The sequence below is a fragment of the Nicotiana tabacum genome, chromosome 6, assembly GCF_000715075.1.
Source record: "Nicotiana tabacum cultivar K326 chromosome 6, ASM71507v2, whole genome shotgun sequence".
In the NCBI taxonomy this organism is placed as follows: Eukaryota; Viridiplantae; Streptophyta; class Magnoliopsida; order Solanales; family Solanaceae; genus Nicotiana; species Nicotiana tabacum.
The window spans coordinates 108,373,114-108,386,027 of NC_134085.1; the positions used below are offsets into that span (position 1 = coordinate 108,373,114).

Genomic DNA, 12,914 nt, shown 5'->3' on the forward strand with positions numbered 1-12,914 from the left:
AATAATAAAGAGGTTTCTCTGTGGCAGACTAAAACAATAGCTGTGATAACAGCATTTGAAGCAATAGCATCGGGTCTGCCTGGGAGTGCATAGAAACGGGTCTGACCGCCCCCTGATCGAGCTCCCCCTCTAGGGCGACCCCTGGCTGACTGACCTCCACCCCTAGCTGGCTGAGCGGGTGGTGGTGAAGAAACTGGCACTAAAGCAGAAGACTGACCCCTCTGCTGGGACGAACTAGTAATATGACGAGGACACTACCTCCACATGTGGCCTATCTCGCCACACTCATAACAACTCCCAGGTGCTGGAGAAGGGGGCTGAAGGGAACCCATCGCACCGGAGTGACTAGCAGATGCGCTCGGCATAGAAGAACCCTGAGCTGATGGGGCACGAGATGAACTCTGAGCTGGGACGGCGCTGAGTGATGACTGGCCCTACTGAGATCCATGATGACCATGACCTGAAGATACCCCATGATAACCTGGGCGGGCGGACTGAACATGCCTGAAAGAACGGCCTCTACCATGCTGAAACTGGCTCTCGAAGGAGCACCACTATAGCTGCCCGATCCTCGAGGCCTCTTGGCCTCCCTCTCCTCTTGCTCCTAACGGCGAACAAACTCAATCTCTCGGGTGATATCAACAACCTCCTCGAAGGTAGCACCCATCACTCTCTTTGGTCATAAGAATACGGAGCTGATAAGTAAGACCATCAACAAACCTCCTGATCCTTTCTCGATCTGTCGGAACCATCCAGATGGCATGACGAGCCAACTCAGAAAACCTCGACTCATATTGTGACACAGTCATATCCCCCTATCGCAACCACTCAAACTGTTTATGCAGCTCCTCTCTGCGGGACTGCGGTATATACTTCTCCAGGAAGAGAATGGAGAACTGCTGCCAAGTAAGGGGCGCTGCACCAACAGGCCTACGCCTTTCATACACCTCCCACCAAGTGAAGGCAGCCCCAGAAAACTGAAAGGTAGTAAATGTTACACCACTAGTCTCAAGAATCCCTGCTATAAGAAGCATTCGCTGGCACTTATCCAAGAAACCCTGGGCATCCTCACCCTCTGCACCGCTGAATGTCGGAGGCTAGAATCTACCAAACCTCTCAAGTCAACACTACTCATCATCCGGTATAACTGGTACTACAAACTCCTGAGCTGATGCAACTGGCTGGGCTGGAGGTGCCCCCAGCGTTTGAAGTACCTGCACTACCTGCTCAGGTGTGCGAGCAGCTGGAGTTTGATTGCCTCCGCCGGCCTGAGAAGTAGCTGTGGTTGTAGTGGCTGAAACTGCCTAAGCCAAGCCAGTTCAAACTGATAAGATCTGTGCCAAGGCCTCCTGAAGACCCAGAATCACGATGGGCACAGCTGGTGCCTGAACCGGTGCTACTGAAGCATCCATAGCTGGAGCCTGATTCTGAGTTGGGGCAGCTGGTGGATCTACACTTGCTGCCCTCGCTGCTCTGCCACTACCACGACCACGGCCGCGTCCTCGGCCTCTAGTGACCACAACTAGTGGCACTGGGGATTGTCCACCCCGTCCGGTAGCGCGTGTCCTCACCATCTGTGAGAGAATAGAATAATAGAAGTTCAATACTCGGATCAACAAGTTCGCACGATAAGAATTTCGAGAATATGAAGTTTTTCCTAAGGGTTCTGCAGCCTCTCGAGGATAAATACAGATGTCTCCGTACCGATCCACGAGACTCTACTAAACCTGCTCACGACTCGTGAGACCTATGTAACCTAGGTTATTTTTTTAATTGTCACAATCCTAACCCCGAACCCGGTCGTGATGGAGCCTCTCGTGAAGATAAGGCCAGCCAGTTCAACCCAACTCAACTTTTAAAGCAGTTAATCAACATAAAAATAGTCTAAACAAGATTTAAACAATACTAAATAGCGGAAATATCGATAACAATGCGGAAAGTCCAACCCGACACAGCCCTAACTGGGGTGTCACAAGTCATGAGCATCTCTAAACCATAATACTAGTCTGCTAAAATCATAAACTACTACAAGTGTTTGAAAGGAAACAGAAATGATAGAGAAGTAGAGACACGGGGCTGCGGACGTCAACAACTACCTCGTAGTCTCTGAAAATTGCCTGGAACTGGAGGAATCAACACTCAGGAGCAGTACCAACTATGCCTGAATCTGCACACAGGGTACAGGGAGTAAAATGAGTACTCCAACTCAGTGAGTAATAAAGATAAATAATGACTGAAGTAAGAAAACACGTATACACAGGGTATTCTATAATGAAGCAATTAAATAGGTAATTTGTAAGCAGTAAACCAATGAAAAGCAAAATAAAGTACTTCTACAACAAATAAACAGGTAATTGACAGACAATTATGATAAAGTAAACACATAGAAGTTCGCCCCTCGGGCTCAATCTCACATCACAATGGGTACCCGCGCTCACTGGGGGTGTGCAGACTCCGGGAGGGGCCCCTTACGGCCCAAGCGCAATATCAAGTCATCTCGTGGCATCAAATCTAGGCCCTCGGCCTTATATCAATCAAGCCACCTCGTGGCGTGTATATGTATCTCAGGCCCTCAGCCTCATAGTAGTATCAGTGTATCCTCACAACTAGGCCCTCGGCCTTACTCAGTCCGAAAAATCATCACAAGCCCCTCGGACAATAGTAAAATAGTATTTCTTAGCCCAAAACATCATTTAAAAATATCATTTAAGTCTCAAAACTGAGTAAAGATGGCTGAGTAGTAAAACAGTGGAAAATAACATGACTAAGCTCAAGTAATAAGTCAAAACTGTGAGGAAATAGTAATAAAAATCCCCGAAGGGTTCAAATAGTTGGCACAAAACCCAAATATGGCAATCAGCCCAAATCATGATGATAGCAAATAAGTTTCAGTCAAATACGCGGTGAAATCATCAATCGGGACGGACCAAGTCACAATCCCCAATAGTACACGACCCCACGCTCGTCATTGAGCGTATAACACTACCATGTGCAAATACGGGGTTTCAAACCCTGAGGACATCATTTACAATCATTACTCACCTCGAACCGGCTAAATCTCTAACTCGCGATGCCTTTGCCCCTCGAATCGGCCTCCACGCACGTTGAATCTATCCAAAATCAGAACGAATACGTCATAATATGCTAAGGGAACAAATCCCAAGCGAAAACAATCGAATTACCACAAAATTCCAGAAATTGGTCAAACCCGACCCCCGGGCCCACATCTCAGAATTTGACAAAATTCACAAAACTAGAATCTTTATACTCTCACGAGTCTAATCATACGAAAATTATCCAATTCCGATACCATTTGGTCCTGCAAATCATCATTTTACATTTTTGAAAGATTTCACAATTTTCTTCCCAAATTCCATCCCAAATTACAAATTAAATGATGAATTCAATGATAATTCATGTACTCTAGCCAAATCTGAGTTAGAATCACTTACCCCGATGAATTTCTTGAAAAACCTTCGAAAAATCACCAAAACCCGAGCTCTCTAGGTCAAAATATCAAATAAAACTCAAAACTTCATATTAATAAAGTACCTCACAGATTTCCATCTTTGCTGACCGCACAAAATTGATCGCGGTCCGCACAAAACCAGTGCGGTCCGTACAAAAACGACCGGGGCCGCACAGGCTTTCCTCTACAGTGACAAGCTTTAGTATTTTGGCCCTAACTTTCACTAGAGATGTCCAAATTGCAATATATTTACCTTTTGAGAAACTAGACACAAAGGGCTACAACTTTCATTTTTGAATCATCTCAAAATTCCTTGTAGATCAAAAGATATGAGCTTCCGAATTAGGACCAGTGAAATGTTCCTCACCGCGGCCGCACTGCATTTTGTGCGGTCCGCACAACACCTACCGCGGCCGCACTTCTTTTTGTGCGGTCCGCACAGCACATACCGCGACTGCACTTTTATTTGTGTCGACCGTGCGGGTGTGTTCCGAGGCCTGCAACCCTTCTGGACCTGCTACAGCTATGATTTTTAGCCTAAAACATCCCTGAACTCCCGGAACTTTAAACCAATTGTACCAACACATCCCATGACATCGTTCAAACTTGTTCGAAACTTCGGAATGCTCACAACAACATCAATCACCAATTTAACATAGGATTTAAGCTTAAGAACTCCAAAAACTCTTAAATTATGCTTTCGATCAAAAAGTCTATCAAATCTCGTCCGAATGACCTAAAATTTTGCACACACATCCCAAATGACACAACGAAGCTATTGTCACTCTCGGATTTCCATTCCGACCCCTATATAAAAATCTTCCCTATCAACTAGAACCGCCAAAATATCAACTTCGCCAATTTAAGCCTAAATCTTCTCTACAACTCTAAAACTCATTCTGATCGCGCTCCTAAGTCACAAATCACCTCCCAAAGCTAACCGAACCATCAGAACTCACTTCCGAGCCTTCTAACACATAAGTCAACATCCGGTTGACTTTTCCAACTTAAGCCTTCTTAAAAGAGACTAAGTATCTCAAACTTCACCAAACTCATTTCGGACTCGATCCGCCCAACCCGATACCACAAAAATACGGATAACGAAATATAAAGAAGCTGAAATGGGGAAAACATAGTGGTAACTCATGAGACGACTGGCCGAATCGTCACAGAAGACCAATTCTCTTTTAACAATTTAAGAAAATGAAGTTTAAATCTTTTTAGAAATTCATTTACTAATTCAATGTAATTTAAGCAATTCAAACTGTCAATAAGATTACAAATAATCCAAGTATAGCATGCTTTTGGGTCCTAGACTACCCGGACTTAAACATAATAGTAGCTACGCACGGACTCTCGTCACCTCATGCGTATGTAGTCCCCACAAATAGGAGCACCTAACCAATTATTTCACCTATGAGGACAATTCCCTCTTACAAGGTTAGAAAGGAGACTTACCTCGCTCCGAAGATCCATAACCGGCATTCCACGCTCTTCCGAAGACTCGAATCGATGCACAATGCTCCAAAACTAGCCAATAATTATGCAAATCCATTAATATATGTTCAATTACTCATTACAATCCAATTTATAATAATTCCTAACCCCGATTGAAAAGTTGACAAAATTGCCCTCGGGCCTACGTGCCCGGATTCCGAAATTTTTCGAAGATAAAGTTTACCCATAGTCTCACGAACTCAAATATATAATTTACTCTCAATTTCATACCCAAAATCGTGGTCAAAAATCCAAAATATCCATTTTCTAGGTTTTTCCTCAAACCCCAAGTTTCTACCAATTTTCATGGTCAAATCCGGAACAAAACTATGTATTTAACGTCTAATGAGTGGGAACAACTTACCTTGACATAGATGAAGAAAATCTCTCTTCCAAAAACTCCAAAATCGTTCAACCCGAAGAGGAAAATGAGAGAAATGGCCAAATCCCGATTTTTAAAACACTCACTGCCTCCAGCCCTTTCCGCACCTGCGGTCACTTGACCGCTTCTGCGGTTCCGCAGGTGCGGTTCCAATATCGCTTATGCGGTCCTCCTCTAGCTTCCCCAGCCCGCTTCTGCACCGCATCGACCGCATCTGCGATCACGCAGGTGCGGGAATTCCTTCGCACCTGCAGCCTCTGACTCCTTCACTTCTAACCGCTTCTGCGGTTCCCTTCCTCGCTTCTGCGGGGCCGCTTCTGCGGTGAACCCTTCGTAGAAGCGGTTACACCAGCAACCAGACCCCTTCAGCTCTTCCTTCAAGTTTTAATTCGATCCGTTAACCACCCGGAATCTACCCGAGGCCCCCGGGACCCCAACCAATCATACCATTCAGTCCCAAAACACATTACGGACTTGCTCGAGGCCTCAAATCATATCAAATAACACAAAAATCATGAATCGACCTCCAATCCAAGCTTTTTGAACTTTAGAATCTCAAACTTCTACTTTCGATGTTTAAACCTATCAAATCACGTCCGATTGACTTCAAATTTTGTACACAAGTCATATTCGACGTTATGGACCTACTCCCACTTTCGGAATCGGATTCCGACCCCGATATCAAAAAGTCCACTTCCGGTCAAACTTCTCAAAAACCTTCAAATTTCTATCTTTAGCCAAATGACTCCAAAATGACCCACGGACCTCCGAATTCACTTCTGATCGCGCTCCCAACACCAGAATCACCATACAGAGCTACTCACAGACTCAGAATCCCAAATGTACATCGATAACACTGAAATGCACTTCAACCCAAACTTATGAAATTTCTTCCAAAATGCTAACTTCCACAATAGGCGCCAAAACGTCCCAGGGTCTTCCAAAACTCGGTCCGGACATATGCCCAAGTCCGAAATCATCATACGAACCTGTTGGAACCTTCTAATCCAATTTCGAGGTCGTTTACTCAAAATTACGATCCTAGTTAATTCTTTCAATTTAAAGCTTCCGAAATGAGAATTCTCTTTCCAAATCAACTCCGAACTTCCCGAAATTTAATTCTGACCACGCGTACAAGTCGTAATACCTGACATGAAGCTACTCATGGCCTCAAACTGTTGAACGACGCGCTAGAGCTCAAAACGACCGGTCGGGTCGTTACATTAAATTGTCTAACAAAGTTATATATTTTGTTTGTAACATTAAAGTTAAAAGTATGTTTTTATCACTCAGAAGGTCACTCAATCAAATTTCTCTAACTTTTCGATAGCTAAATACCTATTTACCCTCTAAACTATCAATCTTTGTCGATTTTTATTTTCTTAATATCATGATATCTTTTTCGTTAATCTATATTATGAACTTACCAATAAAATATTTATAAAGTAAAAAAGTAAAAATATTTTCAAGCATATATAATAAAAATAATTGAACATGAAATCTTATAAAATTTTAAAAATATTAATTTAAGGACCCGTTTGGCCATAAAAAAATTATTTTTATTTTTTTTCAAAATTAGAAGTTGAATTTTAAAATTTTTCTGAATTTTGAAAAATTCCAAAAAGTTATTTTTAGATATTTTCACTTCAAATCACTCACAAAAATTGAAAAACAACTCAATATCATATTCATGTCTAAATGCAACTCTAATTTTCAAATATCATTTTCATTCGAAAAAAATTATTTTTTTCCGAAATTTTATAATTTTTATGTCCAAACGACCACTTTATTAAAATTATACAGTTTGGTATCATACTTGAAATCCCATAATTTTTTCTGGAAAAAAGGAAGAAGTGTAAAAAAGAGAGAACATTTTTTTGTATTACATGGGGGGCATAGGGAAATTGGAGCAGCGAGTGTACATGTCTCAATGCAACCCAATCCATTTTTAGCCTACACAAGAAGTGCGGCACTCAGAATGCTATCATCAACTTCCTTTTCACCAAACCCTAATCGCACCATGAAAGCCACCTCCGAAGTACCAAACAAAGCCCCTGCCTTTCCTTTCTTCTCTAATCCCAAAATTGATATTTCGAATTTCCCACAAAATAATCCTGCACCCTCTAATAAGTGCTTCTCTGCAACAGCAGCCGCCACAAACCCTGTTCCGTTACTGAAAGTTAATGCTTCGAGGAATGAGGAGGTTGAAGACAGTGACCTGAGCATTGACCCGCTACTTGTGGTGGTTTCTTTTTATAAATTTGCTGATTTCCCTGACCATGCTGATTTGAGGAAACCTTTGAAGGAGCTCTGTGAGCAACTGGTAATTCTTGCCTTTTTTACTTTACTTAGAGTTTGATATCTTTTATTGCATTGTAGAAAGATTTACGCTTTTCTTAGATTTAAGTTATAAATGTGTTCCTTTATTATAGCTTCAAATGTTTAATACTATTGTTTAGTTGGCGATATTGTTTAGTGCATATGGAATTTGTTTTTGCTGAGCTTGTGAGTGCCCTTTTGAATTATTGATTATTCATTTGTGTTTAGGGTTGGTGTGATTGCTTAAAGTATCTGCATTTGTTAAATGTACATTGAGGAATATATTCGTTCATTGTCAGCGAGCTTGCCAAATTGATCCATGATATCTTTCTTGAAACTGCTTAAAATATTTCAAGTGTCTAAGTTGGAGGTTCTGCTGTTGGGCAGTATTTGTAGATAAGCACTACCCTGATTGAGGTAGGCCAGAAAGCTGGTTGCTTTGCTTTGTATGTGGAGAGTCTGCATTTTCTCTATTATGTCTTGTTAGACTGGATGAAAAGTTAAATTTCCGTTTTGTTTAATTCATAATAATTGGTAAAGTTAGTGGAAGCATCATGCTTCTCTTCTCCCTTAATTCTTGATCAATAAATGCATGCCTCTCTCTTCACCTCTGTTCATCCATACCCCCTTGCAAATTTCTCCTTCACCAGATCTGTAGTTTCTTTTTGTTTGTTTGTTTGGTTGGTTGGTTAACCAGGTCTTTAGTTTTGATCACATTAAAGTAATTAAGATGTTTTTTTCAAGGAACTATAAGAAGTTTTATCTTGTTTTTCCTCTCGTCATTTTTGCTTGTTATTGCTGTCATTGATAAAATAGTAGCTGCCCATATAATGACATGTTTGATGTATGTTCTCTGAATGGCTGATCAATCCTTTTCCCTTTATTTAGTCCTCTTCCAAGTATAGTTTTGTTTGATAATACATTTTTCAACGTGGCTCGTTCCTCACTAAGCTGATCAAATTCAGCGTGTTTCAGGTGGTATTATTCTTGCTCCTGAAGGAATCAATGGGAGCATATGTGGTACGCGGGATTCAGTGGAAAGTGTTCTTGCATTCATTCAAAGTGATGAGCGTCTGAAGGGGCTTAGACTGATTGAGTCACCAGTGAGCCCTGAGGAAGAGGCTCTTCATCATGGACATACGCGCAGCTCTCCTCTTGCAGCGGGTGAGGATGCTCCCTTTAGGTGGGATCATGTGAGGGTGAAGCTCAAAAAAGAGGTAGGTTCACTGGCCAAGTGCGATAGAGTTGCCTCGCATTAATGAGAATGCCCATCTCCCTCAGATCTTGGAAATTGCTTTAATATATATCCTTTTAGTGTGAAGCATTCATCATATGTTTCTTGAACAGATAGTTACACTTGGAATGCCTTCTGTTTCACCCATTGAAAAAGTTGGCAAGTACATTAAACCGAAGGATTGGAATGCATTGATTAGTGATCCAGATATTGTAAGTTCTATAGTTTCAGTAACATCCTTGTTGTTTAATTATTGATTCATCTGTTCTTGAAGAATCTTACTGCATCGACATAAAAATTCTGACATATAGCTTACTCATTACTTCAGCTTGATCCTAAAATTCATCTAATTCACTTCATGTCCTTTTGTTGAGTGGGAATGAAGTCATGCATATCCTAAATGATATCCTTTATTTTGATTTTACCTTCCACTTATTTGAACCATCATTTGTGTACTGTAGCTCATACCTGTAAAAATTGCTCGAACTTGTTTTTTCTACCAACAGATAGCATCCTTACGTTTTCCACATTATTAAATCTTAAAGAGGTATCACGAGAGTTTTCAATGCATTAAGTGGACTTAATACTGTGTTAGATCCGCCTTTTTGCTTGTCAGTTAGACTTATAACCATGGCCCATGCTGGATTGGGAGGTTGAATCTGTTTAGTCTAGAAAGGTTACATGCCTAGTTAATGTTGAATTTTAGAGCATTCAACCCCTTGTTTGAACCCTGAAACTTGAGTCAGGTGGGATAATTGGTATCATCTTTCCTTTACAGTGTTGTCACAACATTCTACTTTTGTCTATAATCTTCATTCATTAGGTCCCAAGAGAACATGATAAGATATGCAAACTTGTTTAGTGTAGAAAAAGCAAGCTTTCCTGTCTAGGTTATGTAGCAATTCAGAATATTGAAATTTGTTTTTATGGGTGGCTGAGTAAATTAGTGGATGCATGTTCATTTTTCCTACTTCTACGTACTCCATGTTTCCTACTTTAGCCAATAAATCTTTCTCCACTAGCCCCAAAACATAGCAATAAAAGTTGTAATGGCACAGAATTAAGGAAACATAAACAGAAGAAACATGGAGATAAGTAAAAGAAATAGGAAAGTCCAGACTAAGAAGAAACCACTCTGGAAAGACCTGTAACTATGCTGCGGCACGTTGTCTCTGCCCCTGACCAATAAACTGTCGAAGATCTGTGGTTTATAATGTCTTGGTTATCTTGTTATTGGGGCTCTATGGGAGAAGAGCTTCCAATTTGAAAAGTCTCTTCAAATGTGCTCTATAGGAATTCATTATGCATTCCTGATGCACTTTAGGATTTTCTGTTTGAAATGAAATACTTGTAAATCTACTTCTTAAAGAAACATTCCTGACGCCAAAACATGCTATCCCTCCCAAGGACTAACTATAGAAACAAATACATCACTCAAGGAAACAATCATGGCCTTCAGTTGTGATCCTTCACTAAATTTCAGTATTACTCAATTAGGTTGTGATTGATGTTCGCAATGACTATGAAATCAGAGTTGGGAAGTTCAAGGGGGCAGTTGATCCTTGTACCACAGCGTTCCGGGATTTTCCATCTTGGGTGGACGATCGACTTAAACTTGCTGATTCAGATGACAAGTTGGAGTCTTCTGGTTCTACTGGAGCATCAGATAAGCTGACAAAGGAAAAAGGAGACAAAAAAGTTCCCCGTGTTGCAATGTACTGTACAGGTGGAATTCGATGTGAGAAAGCTTCAAGTTTTCTCCTCAGCAAAGGCTTTGAAGAGGTAACAAATTAAATCAAAATGGTTTATTCCTAGGGGTCTTAAGGAAACAAATTAAATCAAAATGGTTTATTCCTAGGGGTCTTAAGGAAACCACAAAGTTTCTCATGCCATATGGTTGGTAAATCATACATGTGCATTTTAAACTGTGTTTTAGTTGACCGCACTTTGAATTGTCTTTTTACATTCTTTGAAAAGATACCTCTTCTACTCTTGTTTCTTCTTCTTCTCATCCTCAGTCTCTGAAAACCCGCCCCCTCCCCCGGAGAAGAAAGAAGAAAAAAACACACACAAAATCGGGAAAGATACATTGAAAAACCCAAGAAAGGAGAGCTTTTGCTTGGGCCTAAGGCTCATGCATTTCTCTCTTGTCATTGCATTGTATGTGATATGTATATCATGATCGAGCAATCTATCTGCGTGTTTTTTTAGAACCACCAGCACCTCCAGCCCCCCCCCCCCCTCGCGCTGGCGAGTCAAAGTAACTAAAGAGGTAAAAAAAAAGAGAACCCTCTGATCCATGTAGGTTACATCTATTTGCAGTCCAGTAACATGAACATCTCAGCCTATCAAAGATGAAAGAACCAAGGATATACACAAATATCTTCCAACAATTAGACTTTATAATCCCAGTTTTGTGAGTTGCTCCTCACGAGCAAATTCTTCAAACACCTTAGTTTGCAAACCAATGATGTCAAGAATTCTTTTGTTTGGTTATAACATGCTACTAATGCATCATCACAGGATGCAGTTTTTTAATTGCTTAGAGGATCTTGTTTCATGATGTTTTCGGCTGATTATTACCAGGTTTATCATCTAGAAGGTGGGATTTTAAGGTACCTGGAGGAAGTTCCCAAGACGGAGAGCCTTTGGGAAGGGGAATGCTTCGTGTTTGACAAGCGGGTTTCTGTTGAGCATGGTTTGGTGCAGGGATCATTCAAACTTTGCTACGGATGCAAGAAACCAGTGAGCGATGCTGACATGGAATCCCCAGAATGGGAGTATGCCGTCTCCTGTCCATACTGCTTTGCCTCAAAATCCGAAGAAGAAAAGGAAAGGGCAAGAGCTCGACAAAAGCAGTTTGAGAGATGGGGTATCATCGGTGGTCCAGATAAGGGACGCAGACCAGAAAAGGCAGTGAATATGAATGAGCATTCTGCTACTCAGATGTCAAAATCATTATAACCGTCTAAATTTCCATAGAATTGGACGTCTTCTGTACCAATTTTCTTTTGGAGAGTAAAATTTTCTACTATCTTTTAGGAACTAAAGTTACTTATGAATGGCAGCATTTCTGAGAACTATTATGTTATGCTTTACAATACAGGCTAAGAGGGTGTTTGGCTAAGGTTATAAGCTGGTCAAACTGGCTTATAAGGGGTACTTCCCTTCATTTTTTCCCTCTTAACTTGATCTCCCACAAAACATATACAAATCCTGTAACCAAAGCAAAGACGTTAAAGTAGTAACTTTTGGTGGTAATTGGCATTTCTATGTTCACCTTGATTTACTCTATTTTTTGTAAACAAATCAAGAAAAGAGAAGATGGAATTCCTTGATGAAATTTTACTATAGTAGTATATCAGGATCTGACATAAACTTACAGGTTATGGTTTTTATCAACTGTAGTATCATAGATTTTCAATTAACTTTTTTATGGAGTCAATTCAAAATGTAAAAAGTTCTAATAATACTTACTACGTTTGCTTCCAATTTGTAGCTTGCGAACAAACACCGAGCCTCAAATTTAAAATTTAGACACTACATAGAGATATAATACTGGGTATGTTGTTGTACACTACATAGAGGTATAATTAGTGTGGAATAGTGTATATCATCAGACGCAGGTGAGTTTTTACCCCTTCAGAGGTACTCTATTCTGTGCTTTAAAGAAAATAGTTGGAAAAGCAATTGAAATAAGCTATTCTTTTCCTTCCCAAAAGATGGTAGTCCCATGTCTAAACACACAAATATTTTGTAAAATTAGTATCTACGAACATGCGTTGCACGTTAATAATGGCTCGTGATGGTTTGATCATTAAAATCATTTGAAAGCCGAAAAATATTATCACATTAGCATAATACGTGAATTCAAAATAAAAGGATATCATTAGAACTTATACAAATGATCAATTTAGTCATGTTAGTTAGATGATTACGTATTATAATTTAAAAGTATTTAATTTGATGGTATCTTATCAATTTTTTTTGGTTTACGTTTCCTTCTAAGGCTT

At 40.3% G+C, this 12,914-nt stretch overlaps 1 protein-coding gene across 1 annotated transcript; it reads left to right on the forward strand.

Annotated features, from left to right (window-relative positions):
• Nucleotides 1-7,174: 7,174 nt before the first annotated feature.
• Nucleotides 7,175-12,028, forward strand: LOC107761050 (rhodanese-like domain-containing protein 7). The gene is made up of 5 exons (XM_016579220.2): nucleotides 7,175-7,671; nucleotides 8,633-8,884; nucleotides 9,015-9,113; nucleotides 10,399-10,683; nucleotides 11,488-12,028. The coding sequence occupies exons 1-5, from the start codon at nucleotides 7,279-7,281 to the stop codon at nucleotides 11,863-11,865; spliced, it is 1,407 nt and encodes a 468-aa protein (XP_016434706.2). The 5' UTR covers nucleotides 7,175-7,278; the 3' UTR covers nucleotides 11,866-12,028.
• The last annotated feature ends 886 nt before the right edge of the window (nucleotides 12,029-12,914 follow it).